This window comes from Mercenaria mercenaria, unplaced genomic scaffold, assembly GCF_021730395.1.
Source record: "Mercenaria mercenaria strain notata unplaced genomic scaffold, MADL_Memer_1 contig_3453, whole genome shotgun sequence".
In the NCBI taxonomy this organism is placed as follows: domain Eukaryota; kingdom Metazoa; phylum Mollusca; class Bivalvia; order Venerida; family Veneridae; genus Mercenaria; species Mercenaria mercenaria.
The window spans coordinates 42,313-68,337 of NW_026461592.1; the positions used below are offsets into that span (position 1 = coordinate 42,313).

The 26,025-nt window shown below is 34.8% G+C and overlaps 1 protein-coding gene across 1 annotated transcript; it reads left to right on the top strand.

Annotated features, from left to right (window-relative positions):
• Nucleotides 1–4,944: 4,944 nt before the first annotated feature.
• On the top strand, nt 4,945–24,557 carry LOC128553078 (WSC domain-containing protein 1-like; the record flags this gene model as incomplete). The annotated part of the gene is made up of 5 exons (XM_053534187.1): nt 4,945–4,972; nt 5,564–5,749; nt 6,122–6,237; nt 22,335–22,461; nt 24,494–24,557. Coding segments are annotated over exons 1-5 (521 nt in total), but the record flags the coding sequence as incomplete, so codon positions are not given.
• Between the last annotated feature and the right edge of the window lie 1,468 nt (nt 24,558–26,025).

Consider the following 26,025-nt stretch of genomic DNA (forward strand, 5'->3'; position numbering starts at 1 on the left):
AGATTGTTTTTCAAGAGTATCTCAGTATGTAACTGCAGGCAGTTAACCTAGCCAGTGTTCCTGGATTCTGTACCAGTACAAACCTGTTCTCCACAAGTAACTGACAACTTCTCTACATAAACCAGAGGTGGAGGTCGGATGATTTCAGACACCACGTCTTTTATCAAGTCACGGAGAACATACGCCTTGCCCAGAGCTCGCGACCCCGTGATCCGTACATCTGCGCTCTCAATATTGAGCTAAGCGGGCGGGTTGCTCTACATTAAAGTATTTATTTAAGAAATGAAATGTTTTTTCGGTGTTCATGCGAAATGAACGACAGAATAGGATAGGCGAATCCATGAATCGCGCTATTCATGTTTAATTTGCCGATCCTATTCTGTCGTTCATTTCGCATGAACACCGAAAAAATAGTTTCATTTCTTATATTTACATTATATTTCATTTTCATTTGTAAACAAGATGATATTATAAATTGCACGTATTTTGTGGCATTTAACATTAAAATCAGTTTCCCGGCCATTCTGTCCACCAGACGGAACAACTGCGGCGTCATCTAAGGAACGTTCTCTCTGTCTATACGCGGACGTCGTCAAAACAGCGGTCGGTTATCACTAAGTAGCAATGACGTAACTTTCGCGCCTTTCCTTTTGCTGTTCATACGAAATGAACGTCAATCTTTTCAATGGAAAAGAATAGGGCGAATGCAAGAATTTTGTATTCTAACATAGCTTGATTCAATTACCAGTTAAACAAAGAAGAATGTCAAGCTCTATATATTCCGCAACAGAACACGGTGGAGAACGTTACGTCAATAATGGCGTCAAATCACCGCTTGATGTCCAGTTCATTACTACTCGTATTCATGAAAGCCAACATAATTTTCAATAATACGTTTTAACGAACATGTAAAAATGAAAACAATCAAAGCCATAGTCTGGTTTATTGTCTATTTTTTCATTGTTCATCATTGAGATGCTTAGATATTTTATTACCCAGGCTTATGCTCTCATTGTTCAATTCTTGCGCATCTGAACTCTGAACCGCCATTATAAATTAGACGACAAACCACTTGGAGACTTTGATTCTTTGCTAAGTTTACACCATTATGCACATTGTAATGCGGTAAAGCATCTGAAAGATATTTTCCTTTAATAGTTATCAATAAAAATGTTCAATGTCCTCAGACTGGAAGGCCCTGCAAAGGCATATTATACCATAAGTGTAACTTGTTGAACACACTCAAGTGACTTGCATATTTATCTCTGACAAAGACCATTCAGTTCAGAGGAAACAGTATAATACAGTGCAATATGGCCTGAAATGAGCCATAGATTGATACATCAATCTAAGTTCATATTTACAACCAAATGGCATTGCTTATATATTGTAGATAATAAATGGCATATATATGAAAATGTGATATTATTTTATACAAAGTTATGTCTAATCAATTGATTTTCGATTTAAATTTATGATGCCCGTTACAAATTCTACGTTCGTGGCAGTTATAAATTAAAATTCAAGTAGTTCTGCACGTTTAACCGGAAGTAATGGCGTGCCGTAATATATCCGGATAACGTAGAATAAAGCCGTGCCTCGGCATATGGAAATGAAAATCATTTTGTGAATAAAAGGCAAACCTATATGAGTAAATTTATTAAAACAGCAACGTTAGTATCTTTCTAAATATAAGTCCAAACGTTTTTCAAAATCAGTTTGAAATATACGGATTTGCTTAATCATGGGCAAATATTTCAAAAACAAGCACACGGACATAAACATTTCATTTCACCATATTATAGACCATACGTTTATTAACAACTATGAGAAGCATGTTGTAGAAAATATTTTATTCCCGAAAATGTTATCAAAATTGTAATTTTCACATAGGTTTCCAACATGAAAACTTGTGTGGGAATCAAATTTTTCAAACATCATGTTTTTATCTGCCGAATTTTCTAAGTATATTCTGAAGTTTTGAAAAATCATTCTACGCTGTAAAATATAGATTGGTCAATCTTCCCGAACGCAGTAATGAAATGATATTATTTCCTCGAAGTAAAAACAAACACATTTCTGAATAATAAACAAAACATTCTATTTGTTGTATAGAAGTCATTACGTCATAAACCAAAACGAATAAAACTTATGTACCTGTATGAAACTTATAAGCGAGTCACACTGGTACTGAGGTTCGTCGTCTTATCCAGCTTAAGGATGTACGAGCGTTCTTTTTTTTCAAGATATCGATTATCTTGAAAAATGTTTCTATGCATATATCTTTCTAAGGATATTCATGCCGAAAATAAATGTTAAATCATCAAAATATGACTAACAATTACCATTTTACAAAACAGAGTCTTCTTGTTTGCGAAAAGTTCACGCTAATTTCTGGTCGGCATTTGCCTTAATCTGATGTAAGATGAATGGAAGAGGATCGGTAATTTCAAATATATATGTATATATTTATTATGAACAAAAAAGAACCCGGAAATGATGAGCCATTCACGGCGAAACTAGTTTGTGACTTTTCTATTAGAATTTAAGAAAATCTAAGCGAGCGTGTGAAGTCATTTTATAATTTTACGATATCTATATATTGATAAGATGGACCGAGGGTGAAAAGCTAAATAAGAAAGCACTAAATGTTTACTATCTTTATTTTTAAACTCAACCTGGTGTGATAGTGTGCCATTATTTTTATACAAACAGAACTTTAAATATCAGTTTTCATGAACAAATACCTGTATGTTCTGTGTATTATTCATGGTATATATCTTTTCCTTGTTAAATTTTATCTATTTCTTTCATCAATTATCTGTCCTCTAGATAAGATTCCCAATTTGAAATTCGGACTATTTATATCAATATTATTGTTTACATTCTGACATCCTTTAGAATTCTGGAATATAAAAAAGCGGGCAATCATGAATTTATTGCAGGAGCAATTTTAAACAAGTAATACAAGATAATACATTGATTTAGATAGTAATTATGGATATTAATTAAGAAGATACATTTCTTAATGCTATTATCAACACGGTTACTAAATATTTCCACCGAGAAGTATTATTTTTGATAGAAAAGACATTACATAAAGTAGGGAACAGCACATCATTATTATACATGACAGTCACTGCTTCATATGTAATTTTCTGTGGTATTTCACCGCTTTACTTCAATCAGACATATTTCTTTTTTACTTAAATTTCTTCTATGGTTTCTTTGAACTTTTAGATTTATTTTCAAAGTTAGACACTGTTGTGGTCTTTAATAGTAGTGACTATATAATTCTAAAAAAATGAATCATTTTCACTTGATTATTTACATAATGATACTGAGCAAAGTAAAATATTTATCATCAGATTCAAATACAGATATTATCCAAACTCTTTTAAAATAAATAACAGTTTCAGTTTTGACGCTGAAATCACGTGCAATACATACATTAGAAAAAGAGTGAATATTTACTAATTCTAAATATTGAGTTGTAGAATTGCAGACTGCCATTGCTTGAAGGGAAAGCGCTGCAGAGCAGACTCGATGAAACCAAGTTTTCTATGACATTGTTTGGTCGCGTTGAATGCTTTCAAATGATAATATTGTTTTATAAAACATTTGTCTGATGAAAATATACTTATGACTGATCTTTATATATTAATTCAAAACTGATAGAACATCAGTATATGATTAGCGAAGAGTATAGAAAACTATGAATGTACTGAAAACTTACTATCGCATTAAATTTAAACATGGACCTTTGCCATCTTTTCATGTAAATTTTTAATAAATAAAACATGTCATGTGAAGTTATTTGCAACTTCCTTTTAAGTGCATTATACCCTTTATCTTATCGCGTTCGCAAAGCAGGAAGTTACAAATAAGCGGACATTGGGAAAAAAACAACAGATTTTACTGTTTAAATTTAAGATGTCGCTTATTTCAAGTTTATTTTCTGTTTTCGTATGGATATTCCTAGCACGAGGTAATCTTTAATGTATTTGATTTACCATAACATTTATTTTCTGGGTGAATGCTCTTCGTTCAAGAATTTGATCCTATTTGACGATAACGCATTATTAACAATCAAAATTGCTTTGAATTACAACTGCCTGAAACTGCTATAATTGTATCAGATTGATCGTTTCTATCAATTCAACATATTTTAGACAAGAAATTAGGTTTAAATATTGACTCATTAACACGGCAATTCAGACTATCGGGGTTTTAAATTCCCGTTTGTCGAATTGCGCTATAATATTATAAATGTAGAATCAATGACATGTGCAATCCGACAGAATCATAATGTTCACAACTTTAGAGTATTCCTAAGGAGTCACCGTAGCCGAGTGTTTAAGATCGTTAAACTTGAAACTTTAAAATATATAGTTTTCTTTTCTCGAAAGTCCAACTGTCAATTAGCAATAATTTTATGCCTTCGTAAGGCATAATACATCTTGAAATAAACTTTTGCTTGATGTTTTCAAGGGAAATAAATGACAAAAATGTCTAATATCTACATGCTTCAGTTACATGTATTTTTTTAACAATGAATATTCTCATACCTAAGCTGAGAAAATTTGTACAGCTGATTCTTATATGTTAAACACAATAAACAAAATTGACACGCCAAGGCGTCGTTGGCGTGTGCCGCAATGCATATTCATTATTTTAACAAATGACCACAAAAGAAAAAGTCGGAGAAGTACATTTTAATTACTTTCTGATAGAAAATCGTATTTTTTGTCGCAATCCAGCTTGCTAGCCCGCTTAGCTCAATAGGGATATTGTGAGTCTTTGGATTGATCACATGGTCGTGAGTTCGATCCCCGCGCGAAACGTGTGTTCTCCGTTGCGATTTTATAAATGACAATCTGTCTGAAATCATTCTTCATCCACCGCAGATTCATGTGGAGTAATTGGAAGTTATTTGCGGAAAACATGTTAGTACTGGGACAGAGGAAAGCTGGTAAGGTTAACTGCCCACATTTAAGTAACAGAGCTACTTCTGAAAAACGGCGCTTAACCCAGTACAAACAAACAAACTACACAGTCTTATCGTCAATTTTTGAGTCGAGAGGAAGCCTATTCAGGTTCGTCGAATGTCGAAAATATTTATTATGTTGGACCTTATTCCAGCTGACGTTTAATGCAACGCCTTGGCGGCGAAGGACTATTTCACACTCATATTATCAACAGTTTGACATGTTAGACTAAGTGTGCATATCAAGGTTAATACACATTAAAAGGTTATATAGTATGTATAAGAAGTAGAAAACAGTTGCATTTAGCGCCTCTCTGTATATTATGCGAAAATAAACTTTAAAAGTACTCATGAATGTTTATTCCCCTACCCCGAGCCGAAAATCATGGAACCCTTCCGGTTTCTTGCACGTCCATGGCATTTAAGGACAAAAATTATTTTCAGTTTGCTGAAAAGGAGGTTTGACAGTGACACTAAATATGATACTTATGACTTGCAACACCATATACCTTGTGTGGCAAATAATAAAAGTAAATATCCCTTAAAATCGGTAATATTTGTATATATACATTTAAGTTTCTGGAGAATATTTTGAGCTGAACACAAATTACACATGGACCGAGGCAAGCAGTCATTGCAGCTTAGCAAAGCCACCTGTGAACCTAGCAAAGTCAGGGTATTCAGTTGATATCAATTATGAGCTAAAATACCAAGAAGCATGGGTCGGATACTTCATGATGATGACAGTGTTTGAATATATAGGTAAGTACAATTAAGAAAATAAACGTGAAAATGTAGAATTTACAGTGTGTCTTTGTTATAAAAAGAGTATTTTCAGTACATCCAGTATATGCAAATAACTTTGTCTTTGCATAAATAGCTAGTAAATGTCCGTTGGCCTTTTCTTGTCATAATGGGTTCCTGTGCATTAGTAATATGATACATTTACTTGAGCTCTTTGTGTAGTTTGACCTGAAACAAGGAGGAATATTTTTAATTGTAAGTCTATATAACTTCATGCAAAGTATTATTATTGAGAAAATATTTACAGGCTGATAATCCTGTGAATGGACACATAATACGTTTTAAAGAGTTAGAGAGTAGTATGAGACTTAAAATAGTTTCATTTTACAGGATGTGCATCAGTCAACTCAACCCAGCCAAAAGCACTAAGTAAAACTACACCAGGTCTATGTTACACAGTGTGTAAGACACATACCAAACAATATATAGGATTAATTGACGGAAAGGTAATAAATTATATCCACAAAAACAGAATCTTTGCTTGTAATTATATTAATAAGGTAGGACATCATATTACCCAGATAGAGTACTCTAATACAGCAAATCTATTAAAGAGTGTGATAGTAAAACATTGCGTTAATTGGAGAGAAGAAATGCGAACTACTTTGAGTGAGTTTATTTAATTTATGATGAATGTTTTAATATAGTGAATTAGAGTAGACAATAACAAAGATCCAGCCAGATTGGCCGCGTTCATTTAAAGAAAAATGTACATAACGAATTAATCTGGCTTCCTATTAGATAATGCATAGATCCAATGTTTCTGATAAGGAACGCCCCCTAGGATAATGTTGCTTTGTCTCACAAGCTTTTTACAAAATGGCGCATACACATGATACCGCTATGACGGATTCTCTTTTATAAAGTATCTAAATCTCGTACACATTATTGTAAAAGAATGACAAAGCTTGAAGGATCACGCTCTAAATATATCATTAAATAATTACAGTTAGGGTTACATTAATTCTGTAAAGAAAAGTACAAATACAGGTGTGAAATGTCGATGTTAATAAGGTCTTCATAGATACAAAAGTCGTAGGATTAATTTTCATAAATTTGTTTATTTTGAGATCGCACAAAATGTACACAAACTTTTGATATAAAGTATAATACATGTAACAAAAGGCCAAGATGGCCGTAGGTCGCTCTCCTGAAAAAAAAACAACACCATAAAAGTGTAAACATGTTTGACCTAGAGATTTCATGGAAATAAATATTCTGACCAATTTTTATTAAGATTGGACCAAAAATGTGGTCTCTTAAGTGTAAACAAGTATTTTCTTAAATTTGACCGAGTGACCTAGTTTTTAAGACAAGATGACCTATATTCGAATTTGACCTAGATTTGATCGAGACAGTCATTCTGACTAAATTTCATCAACTCAATTGAAAAATGCAGCCTCTATCGCATACAAAACGTTTTTCTTTGATTTGTCCTAGCGACCTAGTTTTTTACTCCAGATAAACTGTATTCAAAACTGACCTTAATTACATCAAGGCTATCATTCTGAATTTTAAGAAGATCAGTTGAAAAATACAGTCTGTATTGCATACACAATGTTTTCCTTTCTTTTGACCTAGTGACCTAGTTTTTGACCACAGATGGCCCATATTCTAATTTGACCTAGATTTTATCAAGGCAATCATTCTGAGTAAATTGTATGTATATCCAGTGTAAAAGGTAGCCCCTATTGCGTACATAAATTTTATCTTTAATTTGACCGGGTGACCTAGTTTTTGATCCTATGTGAAGCATATTCAAACTCTACCAAGATTTCATGCAGAAAAAACATTCTGCTTAAATTTCATGAATATCCGATGTAAAATGCAGCCCCTATTGCATACACAAGGTTTCTCTTTGATTTGACATAGTGAACTAGTTTTTGACCCTGGATAATCCTTATTCCAACTTGACCTTGATTTTATCAAGGCAATTATTCTGACCAAACATCATGAAGATCAATTAAAAAATACAGCCTCTATCGCATACACTAAGTTGTTCTTTGATTTGACCTAATGACCTAGTTTTTGATTCAAGATAATCCATTTTCAAACTGAGCCTAGATTTTATTAAGTTGATCATTCTGATATAAGTTCATGAAGATCAGTTGAAAAATACAGCCTATAGCCTATATCGCATTCACAAGATTTTACTTTGATTTGACCTAGTGAACTATTTTTTAACCTGGATGACGCATATTCAAACTTGACCTAAATTTTATCAAGGCAATTATTCTGACAACAATTCATGAAGATTAATTGAAAAATACAGCCTCTATCACATACATAATGTTTTTCTTTATTTGACCTAGTGACATAGTTTTTAACCCTGGATGACCCATTTTCAAACTCAGCCTAGATTTCATCAAGGTAACTATCCTGACAAAAGTTCATGAAGATCAATTGAAAAATACAGCTTCTATGGCATACACACAGTTTGTCTTCTATTTGACCTAGTGACCTAGTTTTTGCCCCAAGATAACCCATTTTCAACTCGGCCTAGATTTTATCAGGTTATCAAATTTCATGGAAGATCAGTTGAAACTACAGCCTCTATCGCATATTACAAAGCTAAATGTTTCGGAACGACAGACGACACGACAGGACAGACTGACACAAGAATATCGAGCGATCAACAAAGCTAATGATAAAAACGATAAAGCTGTCTCCTTTCAAAGAGGGGCATGTCTATAAATAAATTAAACTTTAAATTCATTGAATAACACCTGCGCGTTGTAAATATATGTTGGCGCATGATATGTTTGCTTTTACGCAACCGGTTATGATTCAAGAGTTCATTCATTTCTTTATTTAACTCCCCGAGTGCCCGATATTCGTAACATACTGCTGCAGTGGATAAGGGAATTACCACCACCTGACGTCGAAGGACTTTTATAAGCATATCATAATCACACTCATATTTCAGTCAGTTGAAATCATTGCCAGGGGAAACTTTATTAACTTGGGTGTAAATTTAAAAAATTTATTACAATAATTATTCGATAGTTTGAACATAACTTTTTTTATGTTCCATATTCGTCTGTAGCCTTAAATCCAAATAGAACAAAATTTCACTTCGATTTATTCACATTTTAACACACTTACTGCGTTGTAATAGATATTTGTTCATTTTAAATTCAATAAATTGAGTGAATCATGAAACAATGATTATTTACATCGACACTAATCGAAATTTTTACAACCTTTTTTGTGTGAATATCGGTGGCGTTTATTTTGTTGTATAATCTAGTTCTAATAACATGTTATACTAAGGTTTGTCACAAATTGAACATACGGGCCTTTTTTTATATGTATTGTAATGCAGGTATTGGCAATTCAAAATAAACTAAAACCAAAAAAATCTTTTTGTTAAATTTTGAGTTTTTGAGGTAAATATTCAGGATTTCACGAATGAAATACCTCTCTTGTTTTTTCTGTATTTCATAACGTAAATTTCCATGTAAATTTCATTAAAAATTCTGTTCGTATTAGAAAGTTGATATTTTATATATTTCTTCAGTAATTTATGTTTTTTTCCCCATAACCCACTATAATGGGCATCAAATTTGTCAATTTAAATTCGCGCAAAGTAGTTTGATTCCCCGGCTATATCGGTGAATCCGTTGATAAGAGAAATAGTAAGAGTCCAAGGCTTAGCCGTGAATTCCCCATGAATATTTAGTAGTATTTGGCGGGAATTTCCCTTTAAATAGGACTGGGACTTAGATATGCCTTGCGCACACCACCTTACGACTTTATTGACGAATCCAATGTGAAGTATTTTTTCTTGCTAGAAAATTTATGCTCGATACGTGGTTAAGTATATTTATTTGTTAGATTTTGGTTATATTTTTGCATTACGATTTTTATTTGGTAAAATTTTTGTTCATTCACAGGAATTCTGTATACATTTACTTTTTCGGCTTATGATTTTAGCTAGTTTCGGTATGTCAGGATGATTATTAATTTTTCTGACTTTTGTAATTATTTCTGAAAAGAGGAATCTAAAATGTTTAGTTTATATTAAGATATAAATTTTTGGATGAATTTGTAACTGATTATTTATAAAGTAACTTTTGTTTCAAAAATTTTGTCAAACATTTTTTGTTAATTATGTGGAAAGCCATTATGCATTGGATTGTTATGTATAAAAATCTATATGGCAAGTCTAGTTACCACATGTAAGTAATAGATTATTGTAATTTGTAAATTGTGTGCCAGTCTATAGCACATCTAATTAATGTCCGTTGTAGTGTATGGCCATTTGATATTAGATGGATGCCAATATTTTGATATAAAATTTGATTTATATTTGGTTTTTGTTAATTTGTTAGTTTTGTATATAATAGCGGCTGTTTTTTCATGTCCGTGTCTATTATGTTTCCATCATTATGTTCCATATCTTTTCATTACTTTAATACTTTAGTCTTTTAAGTAAGTAATCTTTGTTATAATGGAAGTAATAAGTGAGTATTTTAATCATTGTGACGTTATGGAACTTAGTTTTGTATAGTGCAGTAGTATTTATGGGAGCCTACGAGGTAAGGTGTACCAAAAGGAGCAGTTTTATGCCCTGACTTAGTTGTTTTGCTTTGGTGATTACCTTATGTTATATATTTTATGCTTCTTCCGCCAGACGTTTTTACCTAGGTGATGTTCATAAACCCGGAAGTTACATGCCCGTGGTTTCACTTGTCTTCGACTCGCCTGGTTGTGATATTCCTGGCACAGAGCTTTCGTCCATGGTTGTGCCGTAAACCGTCAAAGGACGATGGATTTTTGTTATCCTTGAAGTTCAGCTCTGGGCTGCAATCTCCTTCCACATAGGGAGCCAACTCGGAATCATAAGTATTCACGGTTTAAAGGGACTGAATAGGAAAGCTACGTTTGTTTGTTGCTACTTTAAAAGTTCACAATTACATAAGACCTGTGTCACGTCTGATTAGAAATGGACTATAAGAACTTTTGCATCTGAGGTTACTGAACTTGTTTTTTCTTTTTTTAATCAGTTCTTTTTTTTCTTTTCATTCTATTCATTGTTTATAATCATATTATGTAAATAAAATTTGTAAATATTGTAAAGGGGTGCTTGATTTGTCTGATGGTTACTGTCGCCGGTACTGGCCTTTCCTGTACAAATGGTGTCAGAAGGGGATTGGTCGACCAGACACAGTAGCTATTCGAACGTATTAACACCCATTTAACTGCAGCAATAATTTGTATAGATTTCCTCTTGTTTTTGTTCTATTGGTACACATTAAACAGTTTTATTCATTTTTCAGAGTGACGATTTTACCTCAGACAAGACAAGGTACAGATCCATAGCCTTCAGTAACCAGCTTAGTGGTCCACAGACTGATTGTCAGTTTGCTTACGGACACTTGGATTCTGGGGGTGAGTCGTTTCCTTTTTATTTTTCGCTTTGGATTTATTTTGTTGTCACTCTATGGATTTAAAGCCAACATATCCTGTGCTGAGAGTGACGCCCTTGACAAGGAAAGAGTTATCCTACTCAATCTTAATTGTGCGTCGCCACCTTACTTCTCCCAATGATCCTATTTTGATAATTAAGTTGTATGTTTACATTCCAGATACAGTATTTTTTTTTTTACTTTGTGTGTGTGAGCAAGCTTGTTTACTTGCATAATAATTTTAACCTACTTCTTATGTTTTAGTTGCTAATCATGTTGTGTTATACCAATTCTTTATCTTGGATAAAGCACTTTGGGTTTATTTGTTTTATTTGTTACACTATATGTGTTTAACACCAGTTACAGTTGATTGAATTTGATAAGGCTAAGGTATTGTTACAGCATATGGCACTGGTACTTTGTTGATTGTTGCCTATGCAACCTTGATTGACACTTAGTATGTTGCGCAACCTTAGTGTTAATTTTAGTGAGGACGTTTTGTGCTTGTTATACGTAGGAGGTATAGTATTTTGTTTTGGCTTCAGTGGTAACTGTAGAGCCTTATGGTAAAACTAGTGTATAGTCTAGTATTCTACGATTGGTTTATTTTTAGTAGTCTCAGGGCTTGTTATTGTAGCTGTTGTACTGTTGTGTTTATAGTTCGTTAACGGTAGTGTATTTCTGACTAGTTGTAGTAGAGTTAACGAAGGTAGGATAGGAGTTAGGTTATGAAGGAGAGGTGTTACGTATCTTTGTTAAAGGATGGAAGCAGGCTAGGGAACGTGAGGAATGAATAGTAGATTAGGAGGCAGAGAAGTAGGTTAGAAGCAGAGAGAGAAGGAGGAAAAAGATAGGTTAGAAGCAGAGAGATTAAGTAGTAGAGCAGAAAAAAGTAGATTAGATGCAGATTGGGAAAGATAGTGTTAGAAGTAGGTAGCAGAATGAATTGATAGAAGATGAACGACGTTAGTAGTTTAGACGACTGAATTAGGAAAAGTTAGAGTTAGAACGTAGTTAGAATTAGATAAGTTAGGAAGAAATTGGAAAAGGAGATGTTTAATGTTAGGCTAGGAAGTTAGAAACAGAGGAAGGAGGAGCAGAAAAGTAGGAAATGAGAAACAGAGCACAAGTTAAGACAGACCTTTAGAAAAGTGAGTAAGAAAAAGGTATAAAGGTTAAAGATGTCTCCTTTGATGAGAAAATTGATTCCATGGATGCGTATGGTACTTGAATGTGTACGAAACGTTACGCTGTTGCGCTGGATTGGGGATAAAAGAGTTTTGGTCACTTAACTTACCGTTCCTTCTAAAGGGTACCGGCAAGAGAGGTTTGTGATTGGCTTCCGTTGGTAGATAGGAAGGATTATGTGATAAACTGAACGCCGCTTTGACTTCGTCAGTTCGAACTCACTGACGATTGGCTATAAGAAAAAAGTTTAGAACTGAGAGGCCTCGTGTATAGTGAGACCTTTGTGATGTTTCTAGCCAGGATAAGTTAGATATTTAGTGGTTGGCTTAGAATGAGGTAAGGTAGAGAAAACGTATGAAGGGGATTATTGATTTTATACTTAGGGGACCAATTTTTTTTAGATGTATTGTAATAGAGATCTATACCAGAATTGAGTAGTAGAAGTTAGTTAAAGCTAAGGATGTAGCAGAAGATGCTGGATTTGTTTGCTAAGACCTCGTGTGGAGGTCCCAAGTATTGTTCGTGGAATCGAACCAATAAGGACCGGAGCTATTTAAAGCCTATGAAATACCTCAGAGACACTATCCTGTAGTCGTAATGTTAGGCACTAGTTGTAGAGGTAAGTAGCAATGTTGCTAATAGAGGTAGAGGTTTTCAACCCTTTTGGTGTTCTGTAGTGTTAATAAAGTTGTGGTCGATTGGGATAGCTCATATTATGTAGGAGTGGTGGAAAGTACGGCGGTAATAGTGCAAAGTGAAGCAGCAGAGTTAGAGGTAGATCAGGAACAGGGAAAGTTAGTAAAGGGGTGAGAATAAGAAAATAGTAAGGAAAATAGAAAATAGAGGTAAGAGGCCGTGACCGATCTAGGAGCAGAGGTAGAGGAAGAAATAGAGATAGAGATAGGAGTAAGGTCAAGTAGGTACAGAGGTTGGAAAATAGATTATAGAACTAAGTGATGTAGAGGAGGTTAGGTATGCTTAGTGTAAGTACATGTCCTTACAAAAACCGGTACTTGTAATGGTGGGATGTAATCGCTATGCGAGATACAGGTTGTACATAGTGTGATAGTGAAACGGGATTAGTAGAAGAAGTCTGTTTTTAGAGAAAAACACGTAGATGTAAGTTTAATAGAGGGTAGTGAACATAGGCTAGGATGTAGGCTTCGAATAGATATTGATTGTCCGTATTTCAAGGGTTGGTAGAGGCGGTGGTTGTAGATATATTACCAATGATGTTGTAATTGGTAATGTAGAGGGGAAGCTGTGGAAACCTCAGTTTAGATAGTTTTAGCGTATGCAGTAGAAAAACTAGGGCCGCAAGCCAAAGTTAAGAAGCAAGTAAAGCTTAAAGGTTCAGTCTCTGGATTTTAGATGTATATAGAGGGGCATTCGTAGAAAAGCAACAGAAAGAATAGCACGTTAGATCTGTAGTAGACAGATGGCTGTGGAAGGTACGATTAAGCAGTGTTGAGGTAAAAGGGTTCAGTTAGGTTTGAGATAAGGAATAGTTTGTTATATAGATGTATACCGCCCAGAATTTAGACAAAAGTAGACAGTGATTGTACTAAATTGTTCTTAGAGAAACTGTTGATGGAAAGTTGCAATGATTCGTTACTTGTCAGGCCATCCATTTAGGTATAGGAAAACGGAGTGATGATAGGGTATTAGGCGATTTTACTGGCCAGGAGTAATGGGCAGAGGTTAGAAAGGTTATTGTCAGTCATGTAGTATTTGTAACGTACTATTGGCGAAGGGTAGACGTTAAGTTAAAAGTATCCGTTAGGAAAAATGACTTTGTTGATTATACTCCGTTAAGAGAGTTGCTGTCGGATATCGTTGGTCGATCGAACTATTGACTGATAGGAAAAAAAAGGTGACATTTTGACTATGGTTTGATTTTTGCTACTAGATATCCGGAGAAGCCATAAGCACTACACTATTATTGACAAACTGAGAGAGTAGCAGAGGGGATTAGTAGATATGTATAGAGATAGGAGTGCCGAGGAGTGCTTACCGATTGCTGGATCGCAGTTTACGCAGACTTATTGGCAGAAGTTGTAGGTTAGTGTCTTTAGGCAGTTAACTACAAACACCGTTTAACCCTATGTTGTTACGGTTTTGTAGAGAAGTTTAACGGTAGTTTAAAGCAATGTTGAAGCGTATGTGTAAGTGAGAGACCTAGTAGATTGGGATAGGTATTTGATGCTATGTTGTTTGCTTACCGGTGAATTCGCAAGTATGTTTGGGATTTTATCCCTGTGAGTTACTTTTCGGCCAGAACAATTCGTGGACCGATAACTGTGCTAGAGTGGAGTTTAGGGGCTGCGTAAATAATAGACGGAGATGCATGAGGTTTAAAACCACTTCAGTAATGTTATGGATTTGCAAGAAAAGTTGGAGGATACGTGTAAGATAGTCAGCAACAGTTAGCAAAAGTGTTGTAGATACAAGAAGTATTTACAATTAGGAAGGCTTGAGGATAGGAGGTTTAAGGCAGGTAGTAATGGTACTGTATTGTGACCTACGAAACATAATTAAGTTGTTGTTTTACATTGGGAAGGGTCCTTACGTAGTAGTAGAGGGAGTAAATAGGACTAGTTTAACAGGATAGATGTAGACGGAAAGTTGAGAAAACGTTTCATGCAAATCATGCTGAAACAGTACTGTGAAAGGAAGGATGAATTTGTAAGTCTATACCAGAAAAGGGTATTTTAAGTTCGGTTGGAAGCAGCTATTGTAGAGGAGGATACCAGGAGAATTATGACAGATTAGATCGAATGAAAGAAGTGATGAGTTTTCGAGTAGAGTAGAAAAGGATATAGTTTTGTGTACCTATAAAGCCCCTACGGTTCAGAACGTACAATGTGTTGAGATATATCGGGAGTTACCTGTAAGAATGTAAGCAGGAAGTAGTAGGGACTTGTTAAGAAAATTTCTCAGATGTACTGACAGATATTCCTGGAAATTTCTATACTTAGTTGAACATGAATATTCAAGGTTGTCAACTACAGATCCGATATGGAGTAAGGGGTTATAATTTTCCTTTTCATTCGCAGCCAGTAGTGAAGAGAAGTAGATATAATGTTGGAGTTGGAGTAAATCGAACCATCCAATGCTCCATTTTCCTCCCATATCGTCCTCATAAGGAAAAATGATAAACAGTATTAGGTTCTGTATAGATTTGTCAGATCAACAAACAGAAGGTTTTCGATGCTGAACCTATGCCAAATGGTGGAGATGTTTTCAAAGCTATCTAAGTATAAGATATTTTTTAAACTAGACTTGAGCAAGGTTTGGCAGGTTTCCTCCTTGACTGAAAAGGCAAAACCCATGGATCTCGGCTTTTGGAAACCCGATAGGTTTGTTCCAAGTTCCGTAGATGCCCTTTGGGATTAGTTAACGCACCAGGCAACGTTTTGTAGACTGATGCGAAGGTTTTGAAGGGACCTAGGAGTGCACTCAGATAGCTTCATTTGATGTATCCTGGTGTATACAATCACTTGGCTGAAACATGTCGGTAGGCACTTTCATGAGTTGTTAACCAGACTAGAGAGGCTAAGTTAAACCGCTAACCGATAAGGGTTTTATAGGTTTTCTGAAGTTAGAATGTTTAGGGCTATTGATAGGAGGTTGTTCAGACCTTGAAACCAGTTCCAAATAAGGTACAGGCTATACAGGATGCCGAAAGACCACACGAAAACCAAGAAAGGCAATACGTTCAATTCTTAGGAGTTGTTGGATTTTTAACAGAAGTTTATCCCCAATTTTTCCGCCATTGCAAGTTCCAATCACTGATTTGACGAAAAGCGGTCAGCCAAATCTTGTAGAGTGGGGTGTTTGGTAAGTCAAGAAAAGGCTTTCCAGACTTTTGAAGGCTTGCTTAATGGGTCCGCCTATTTTGAAGTTGCCAGAATTTAAACCGGATCGACTTTTTTTATATTGAGAGTAGATGCTTCAGATGTAGGTTTTGGCTCAGTTTTACTTCAGGAAAGTGATGGAGAAAAATACTGTACGTATGCTAGTGAAAAATTGCTACTAGGGAGCAAAAGTACTCAGTGATATAGAAAAAGGAGTGTTAGCGGGATAGTTATGGGCAGTGCTAGTTTCACCGGTATTTGTTCGGTAAAGACTTTGTATTAGAGACAGATCATCAGCCAGCTCACTTATTTGATTAAGCGAAAACTTTAGCAACTCGAGCTGATGTGAGATGGGCAGTTGCATTGCAGCCATATGATTCAGTATTAGGAGCAATTCCTGGTAGAAGAAAATGTTAGGCGCAGATTATTTGTGTAGAGTTGTAATCTGGTGGCTATATTATATGGTGTACAGATAGAATGGGGACAGTGGTGTTTTCTTTTTGTGTTTGCGAGATTCAGTATGCATTTTGCTTTCAATTTAGGAAAATTTGAATGGAGGGGGGGGGGGGAGGGGGGGACGTGTGTCACAAAATTGGGTCATTACGGGCCTTATTTTATATGTAGTAAATGCCAGGTATTGCATCATCTTTTGTAAATTTTTGAGTTATTGAGGTTAAATGTCAGATTTCTAAGCATTAAATAATCTCATGTTTTTTCTGTATTTATAACTTATATTTCCATTGTTAATTCATTTAATTCTGTTCAGTAATAAGAAAGTTTGATATTTTTAAACTTCTGTTTTATGTTTTTATCCCCAAAAACCACTTATAATGGGCCTCAAATTGTCAATTTAAAATTCGCGCCCTAAAGTAGTTAGATTACCGGCTATATCGTGACTCCCGTGAAAAATAGAAATAGTAAGAGTCCACGGGCTTAGCCGTGAATCCCATGATATTTAGTATTTGGCGGGACATTACTCTTTAAATAGACTGGACTAATTTGCTTGCGCCACACCACCTTTACGAAAGCTTTATAGGTCGAATCTATGTCTGAAATTATTTTTCTTGCTAGAAATTTATGCTCGATCGAGGTAAGATATTTTATTTGTTAGATTTTTGTATGATTTTTGCATTACGATTTTTATTTGGTAATTTTTGTTCATTTACAGAATTTGTAACATGTACTTTTCGGCTTATGGTTTTAGCTAGTTTTTTCGGTATGTCAGGGATGATGATGTATTATATTTTCTCAGCTTTTGTAAATATCTTTCGAAAGAGGAATCGAAATGTTCGTTTATATTAGAGTAAAATTTTGTACTGAAATTTGTTATTATGATATTTATAAAGTACTTTGTTTCATAAAAACTTATGTCAAACTTTTTTGTTAATTAGGAACGCCATAACTGCATTGTCATTTGCTTATGTATAAAATCTAATATGGCAATCTAGTACCATGTATGTAATATATTATTGTAATTTGAATTGTTGTGCCAGTCTATAGCACACTAATTAATGTTCCGTGTAGTGTATGGCATTTGATATTATATGGATGCCAACTATGATATTACGTTTGATTTATATTGGATTTGTTAAATTTGTAGTTGAAAAAATAAGAGGCAGTATATTCATGTCCGTATCTATATTGTTTCATCATATACTTTTTCCATATCTTTTTCATACTTTAACGTTAGGTCTTTTAAGTAAGTAAATCTTTGTTAATTAGGAAGGTATTAGGTGACCGTATTTTATATGCTGTCGTTTGAACGTAGTAGCACATATGTTTTGTATATGTAGCAGTAATTATGTATGGGAGCCTACGGTGGTATGGTTTTTTGTTACCCCAAAGGAATGCAGTTTTATGCCATGACCTTATTTGGTTTTGCTATGGTGGCTTTCCATATGTTATATATTTTGCTTCCTTCCGCCAGACGATTTTACCTGGTGATGTATAAACCCGGAAGTACAATTTTGCACGAGGTTCACTTGTCTTTCACTCGGCTGGATAGGATATTCCGCGCAGAGCTTTTCGTCCCATGGTTGTGCCGTAAACCGCAAAGACGTGATTTTGGTTTTACTCTGAAGTAGACAGCGATGCATCACCCTTCCCACCTAGGGAAGCCAACACGGAATCCAAAACGTAATCACGGTTTTAAAGGGAATGAATTCAGAAAAGCCTACGTTTTGTTTGTGCTACTTAAGTTCACAATTACTTTAAAAGACCTGTGGTCACGTCGATAAGAATGGGGACTATAAGAACTTTTGTATCTAGGAGATAAGAAACTCTTTTTTTTTTCTTTCTTATAATCCAGTTGTTTTTTCTTTTCATAATCTATTCATTGTTAATAATCATCTTTGTAAAATAAATGTAAATATTGTAAGGTGTGTTGATTTGTTCTGTTGGTTACTGTCGAGCCGGTACGGCCTTTCCAGTCACAATGTTGTGTGTTCACGCGTGAGGGACTGTTTAGGTTGTAATGTTTACACCAATTCTTTGATAAATAATTAAATTGACAATATTGCGTTTTATTTTTAATATAGTTTTAATGTAAATTATGCTTTGTTGTGTTATTTTTTATACATTTGTATCGTATTGTGTAATTAGGTGTACATTTTTTTCAGGCCCTCTAAATTTTAACTTTTTTTGACCATTCATTTGCTGATAATGGAATCGCCCCCCCCCCATCGTTGGATATATCATTCATCCGACGGAACTGATATTTCAGATCTGCATGATAATAAATAAATATTTTCTTCATTTTAAGAAAGATCTTTGGCCGACGACCTTATTTAACTCTTTTGAAATACAGTATGAACGAAACACAGCGGAGATCGTCTTTTTATTTCATTTACATTACCGCATAGTAACAGACATTTATTTGAACAAGGGAACTAATAATTAGCACAACTAGTAATTATTGCTTCAAAGAAATAACAATATCAGTGAAACATAAACAGTATACAGTTTTACAGTTTTTTTTTTTTAAAGAAATCCTTGATTGAGGACTGAACCGCAGAACACTTGTTGAACTCTTATTTGGAGGAAGATATGTACATAAAACACATGTGAATGAGTTCGTAGTTTGAATTGTCAGGCACTCGAACATCTGAGTGAGCGTTTCACACGCTTTCATAGCGTCAGACAGAAATGATAGCGGTGTTGGTGCTGGCTCGTAGTCGTGTATTTCTGGTTCACTAACATCACTGTTTTCAGCCATAATCATGTCATTCAAAATGTCACTATCTATTACCTCGTCGTCGTCGACAACGGACACAGCTAGTTGAATGATTTCACTCAGTCGGAACCCGGTGTGGGATTAGCAGTTGGTGATTGTTTAAGGTTTGACCTGGGACCACGCTGGTCGAAGATACCGTAACGCCTCTAGCACTGTCACTGTGAATTAGGTCCATGGATCGGATTTGTTTTCCTGATGATAATTTTTCGGTACTTCATATTCAGATTCTTGATTACACCCTGGTCCATCGTTTGTGTCACACTTGTTGAGGCAAAAAGCAAGAAACACTAGCTCAATGTTACGTAGACCCTTGGTGTGCCGGACAATTGTCAACAACCATTTTGGATTTGAAATTGTTTCTCCAGCTCAAGCAGCCAGTTACTGAAGATATCACCCGTCATCCATGCCTTTGTATTGAAGTCGTATTTACATGGGAGAGTTTTGAAACACCGAGGTTTGTTTTACCTATCACAAACAATGAATGTCTCCATCCGTCATGTTGGTACAATTTAAAACTGTAATTCGCCCTTTGCTAGGTTTACCTCCTACACATTTTACATTCTTAAATTCAATCGTCTTATCTGGTGTGAATTTGAAGAACAAGCCTGTTCCGTCTGCGTTATAGATGTCAAGAGCTTCAGACTTCAATATCACTGACCACTTGGCAACCTCATTCTAATCAACGGATTTCAATCACAACTAAATGTCTTAAATGCAATGTTATTCCGCTCCTTAAAACTATTGAGCCATCCTGTAGACTGAAACCCGATTGTTCAGCAAAGAAGCTGGCTTTCTGGAGTAGGATCGGCCCCGTAACGCTGATATCGCGGTCACGAAGCTGAGTGAACCAACGTAACAATGCTGATTCTTCGTAGTTGCCCTGAAAATATAAAACAAAAAATCACATGACTATCAATGAACTTAAAATAATTTTCAATAGAAACATAAATGCACATTATAAGGCTTTTAAAATTTTCATAAAATAAATTTACATTAAATAAATTACACATTTCAAATTTATTATGAATGCATTCGATATATTTTGCATATGATAATTTGATAAACAATAAAAATATTTTAAATGATTTACCGTTCTCATATTTCCTCGTTTTGGAGCCAAATTTAGCGTAACGCTCTTTAATCAACTCTAACATTTTTATCCAGCCAGAGAGCGCGTTTTTGGTACATCAAACATTTTAGCGATTTCTGTTTTTGATTTCAGACCATTTGATGATGGCGTAATATTTTGTATCTAAAGTTTTTGGATCTAATTTTCATTTTGTTCCTTGCTTTCCAGTAGCCGACTTAGCTATCCCCCGTTTCCAGGTCCTTTACGAAGTTGTTCAGCCATGCTAAAGCAGTATGAAAGTTGACATCGGATCTCCCGTTTTTATGCAGGAAAAATAAAGACAGACATTGCTCAATTTCTTTATTCGTATTAATCAAAGTCCATTAAAGCATTGCTAAAACGAAGGTCACTTTTTTAAAATTATTTGTCGTATACTGATGCAAAATTATATGAGCGTGCGAAAATCATGATCGCGCCGGTTAAAGGGGAAGCTTTACGACACAAGCCATTCCGGCGATAAATTGTCAGTTTGACTGAATAGGTGAAATTATCACTGTTACTGAGCCGAGGGGACCACCAGATAAGTTCGAAAATTTTTGAAGTTCGACCTTTTTGAGGTAGAAATATATAGAATAAAGGAGGAATGAATTCGGGACCAGACGAAGAGTTCCAGCAATCCCGAGTGTTCGAAAAATCCGAATTTGAGCCATTAATATAAATATTTATATCTATAAAATAGGTATAATTTATGTATCAGAAGAAGAATATCAACTCATGTTATCTAGGCGTTAAAGATCCATTGGCTTTGTTCTATGGCTCCTCTTGTTACTGGCTACATTTTGAAACAACCTATATCATTTTCATAACAATCTTTTTACATTTCAGTTGGTTCACGCACCATCTGCAACATTAAATTAGGCAAGAAAAATGAATAACGCATTCAACATTACTTCTGATATTTTTAAAGAGAAAAACAAAAATTCAGTCCAAGAATATTAAGCATTAAAGGTCTTATAGAAAATATGTAGAGGGTGGCCAAAATTTGAAGATCGCTGTTCACATGTATAGGTTTTATTTGCCATAAGTTCTTAGTTTCGGTTACAAGCTTGTGAGACACATCGGTGCCATAGCATTAACTTCAACGTATCGACGGATAATGCATCATCTTATCGGCCAATATTATTGGTTTGGTTGACAGGTCGGATCTGCGCTGTGTTTGTTCGTTTGTTCATGTTGTTTATTTTTAAAATCACTATTCTTGTATATTCCGACCAGACTTTCTTGGCTCTGATTGTCTACGTTTTGAGAAGAAAAGGGACATTATTATAAAAATTTGATTAGCTTCAGGAACTATCTCATGTAAACAAAATATAGGGTCTGAACACAGACTAATAACGAACCGGTGCAATTATGTAAGACAGACGATGTAAAACAAATAAATAACATGGGCAAAACAAACACCGGTTGATTGTGCACAACACCTCACTCCTCGTCCTTCCATGTTTACAAATAACACGACATTATAGATTTGGGTTTAACATCGCACCGATAATTATATTCATTGTTTATTTGGCGACATCCGTGCATTATTTCATCACGAGCGGGCACATGGGTAGACCCACCGACCTCCCGTAAGCCAGCTCGGTGGTTTCTTCACATGTAGAATTCAACGCCCCGACTGAGCATTGTAGATAAAATAATTCTCGATGAGGGAATGTTGCTCTATTGACAAAGGAAAATTGTGCGTTTTAAATCTAATATAACTAATATCATGTTCGTTTGACAGTGCTACTGCTTGGAAGATGCACCTAACGGAGACGTCCGACACCAGGAATGTAACCACAAATGTGGAAATATCGGCATAGCTTGTGGAAATGACGGACACATGGCAGTGTATAAAGTTAACATTAATGGTAATTATTGAAATGAAGTATTGTGTATTATCATATTTAATACTTATCTTGCTGTATTACAGCAATGGATTATTTCAATGCTTTCCTCACACAAAAACGTAAATTGACTAATAATTTCTTAGGCTGACAAAATTCAGAAAATGTTTTAAGATATCCGATCCACAAATATATAAAATTTCGATGCCTGGTGATCACATAATTGTTTTGATATCATTTGAAAAGGTTGTGTCTGCTGAACAAAAATTAGTAAATAATATGAAGATAAATAATATGCACGAATCACTAATAATGCTTTTGACTGCGAAGTGTAAATCGTACACTGTAATAACTGATTTTTTTTGATGAATGCTATAAAGTAAAAAAAGATTCTGTAACATACTTCTTCATGTTTATTATATTTTTCTGTTTCAATAGACAATACTCTTTTATTTAAAATACCAAAATTACTTACCAGACTTCTGATATATTTTAATAGCGCTGATAGAAAACTTGCCTGCTTATTTGTGGTCTGTTGTCCATCGGTCGTTGTCCTGCGTCAACATTTTAGCTCACCTCAGCACAAAGTGTCAAGTGGTCTTTACTAAAATTACCCGTGAGTCAAAATTGGCCTTGCAAGTATACATAGACTTACATAGACTAACACAGAAAAATACCTAAAATCTTCTTCTCAGAAACTTGAAGGCCTTGAGCTTTGATATTAGGTTAAGTAAACCCCGTTCAAGTTTGTTTAAGTCATGTCAATGGGTTTAAATTGATCCCGCCTATGGGTTCACTTGTTTTACGTGGTCCTTACATAGGAAAACAGTAAAACACTTCTCGTCTAAAACCTAAAGGCCTAAAGCTTAGATATTTAGCAAGTAACTTTTTCTAATGTTCTTCAACAAAGTTTGTTCAATTCATGGTCTTTAAGCTACAATTGGCCACAGCCGGGATTCACTAGTTTTAAATTAAAAAATAAGAGAAAATTTAAAAGTCTACCTGTTTAGGATTTCAAACTCAGATCTAACATGTAGTAATTTGGCCACTTGTTTAAATAAGAAAAAAATCTTTATGTCTCAAACCTCAAGCCTTGGGCTTTAGATATTTGGCCTGTGGCATAGTGTAGCGGTCCTGTACAATGATCTGATTACAATCACTCCTCTGTGATTAAAATTGTCTACGCCAAGGGGCCACTTGTTTAACATAGGTTTATACAAGAAAACTTTAATAATTTTCTTCTTTAAAACTGCAAGACCCAGACCATAGACATTTGTTATAGAATCGTCTTGTAGTCTTCTACCAAAAAGTCGTTCATATCTTGTATCTTGGGTGAATATTGGCCCTACAATGGAGATCACTTGTTTTTGGCCGGGTTTTCGAAGAAATATCGGGCGTATAGATTAGGCCTGTCCGGGCAGTTGGGTCGATGGGCGGATGGATGGAATAATGAGTTTCTTGTTAACCTTTTTGTTCATTCATTTTTCTCAACAACTACTGGGTCAAGTGTCAAGGTCACAGGGACCTGAGCATTGAAAATGGTTTCAGCTCAATATCTGGACAAGTATTTCACCTAGGACATTGAAACTTCATACGTATGTTGGTTTTGATGTGCACATAACCATGATTTCGGGGTCATTAGTGCTTATCAATTAGGAGGTTATTTATTGTATGCCTTTATTAGAACTTTAATCAATTTTCACCTAATTCGGAAAACCCGGCAAAAACGCAGTCGAGCGTTAGCTGCTTGTACATAGAATTATGTGGGAAACAACATCAGAAATCATCCTGTCTATAACATCAAGTCCTAGAACTTAGAACTTTGGCATTGCGTTAAAGCTTTTGCATTGTGTAAATGTTTACCAAAGAATCATGTGCCCGTACGGTAACTGTCAGGTAAACGCTAGAGGGTCGTCATGGCCCTCTTGTTATGAATCATTGAAAAAATTCTGCAGTCTTTATGCGTTTTAAATTTCCAAGATGGCGTTTGATATGGTTGCAAGATCATACACAATATTAATGTTATTAGTAATTTTCATTTTTGTTGTGATAATAGACGATAAAACTATCATGTCAACGTTGTTTATAAATGAAGAAAACTGCAAACTGATGATTGACTGGTGAGTTTCAGTTTGACAAATATTGATACATATATGACCACAAGTGACTGGAATCATCAAACATATAATTCCATGTTGCCATTGAACAATTGTAAAAGCTTTTTCTTTATTTCATTTATGTCCATATGTCCAGTCTGTAACTTCGTCATGCAAAACAGGATTTGAATATCAGTTGGCACAAAATTTTCCCTGGATGAGGCAACCTGTCATGCACAAAACCCGGGCCCTTCGCTGAAAGTTCAACATCACACTCGGAAGTCAAAGGCCAAATAGGCTTTTTGTTCTTGTCCAGCCCTTTAATCTTTAAACAAACGTTCACCACCATGAGACGGAGTGTCATGCACAAGAACAAGGTCCCTAGGTCAAAGTCACACCCAGAGGCCAAAGGTAACGAGTTTTGTGTGGACTTATATTATATAGATTTTTCGGCGAACGCCGTCTAAATTCGTTTTCGTTACCTATGCCACGTGACTTCAGTTTGCAAATCAAACTACTTGATAACGCATTATAGATAATTTATCAAAATGGAAGATTTGTGCAACACTGCCTGATTGGACGAGAATGTCAATTTTTTTCACTCTGTTAATTGTGCTACGCTGAGTAAAATATAGACAAAACGTTTATCCTAAACGACGCTGTTCACAGTTTTAAAGCTAATTTTGGCTCAGTATATTTAGCAAGAATATTGATATATCTCAAAATGATAAGTAAGTTTAATAAATATGATAAAAACCTGTTCAATTACCAACATATATCAAATTAAAGAAAGAGCTGAATACGGTCTGCGTATCACATGAATAAGGGTGTGATAAGAGTCTTTTATGTAGAGAAGTGCTTTTTAAAAGATTTTCCTTGTTACAATTGTCGTCTGTATATGAAAAGGTTTCTTGCTTTTGTGACTTATTCAGATTGCATATTAAAATGAGTACTTGTTTGCTTTGATATATTTGTTATAAATTATTTAACTGATTTATTATATATGAATATTTTTCTTTAGTATGGTATGCAAATATTGAACTCAGTTGAAATCTGTTTTATTATATATATGCTATATAATGACTGAGTCTCATTACACTGAAATGAAGGTACGCTGCATACAGTTTATATATGTGATATGACTACGGTCAAACTTTGCTTATGAAACAGAAATATTGAAATAATTACAATTGTATGTTTTGCTTGACCTTCACTTTTTTATAGGTGTGACGTCATTGTCCAAAGATTCATGAATAGCGAATATGCATTTGTTAAAGCGGGATCAGTTGGCCTATTTTAGAAATAAATAAAAATAATAAATAAAAAATCCTTTAATTGATTTTTTCTCATGTATTCTAATCAAACTTGATTTGTAGCATCTTTATTAGGCACGCAGCCAACTTTGTTTAGCTGGGACATTTGACCCCTTTTAGGGGCTGCTAGAGCTAAAACTAGAAATGCCTTTATACAGCGTCTCATGAACAGCTTGGTG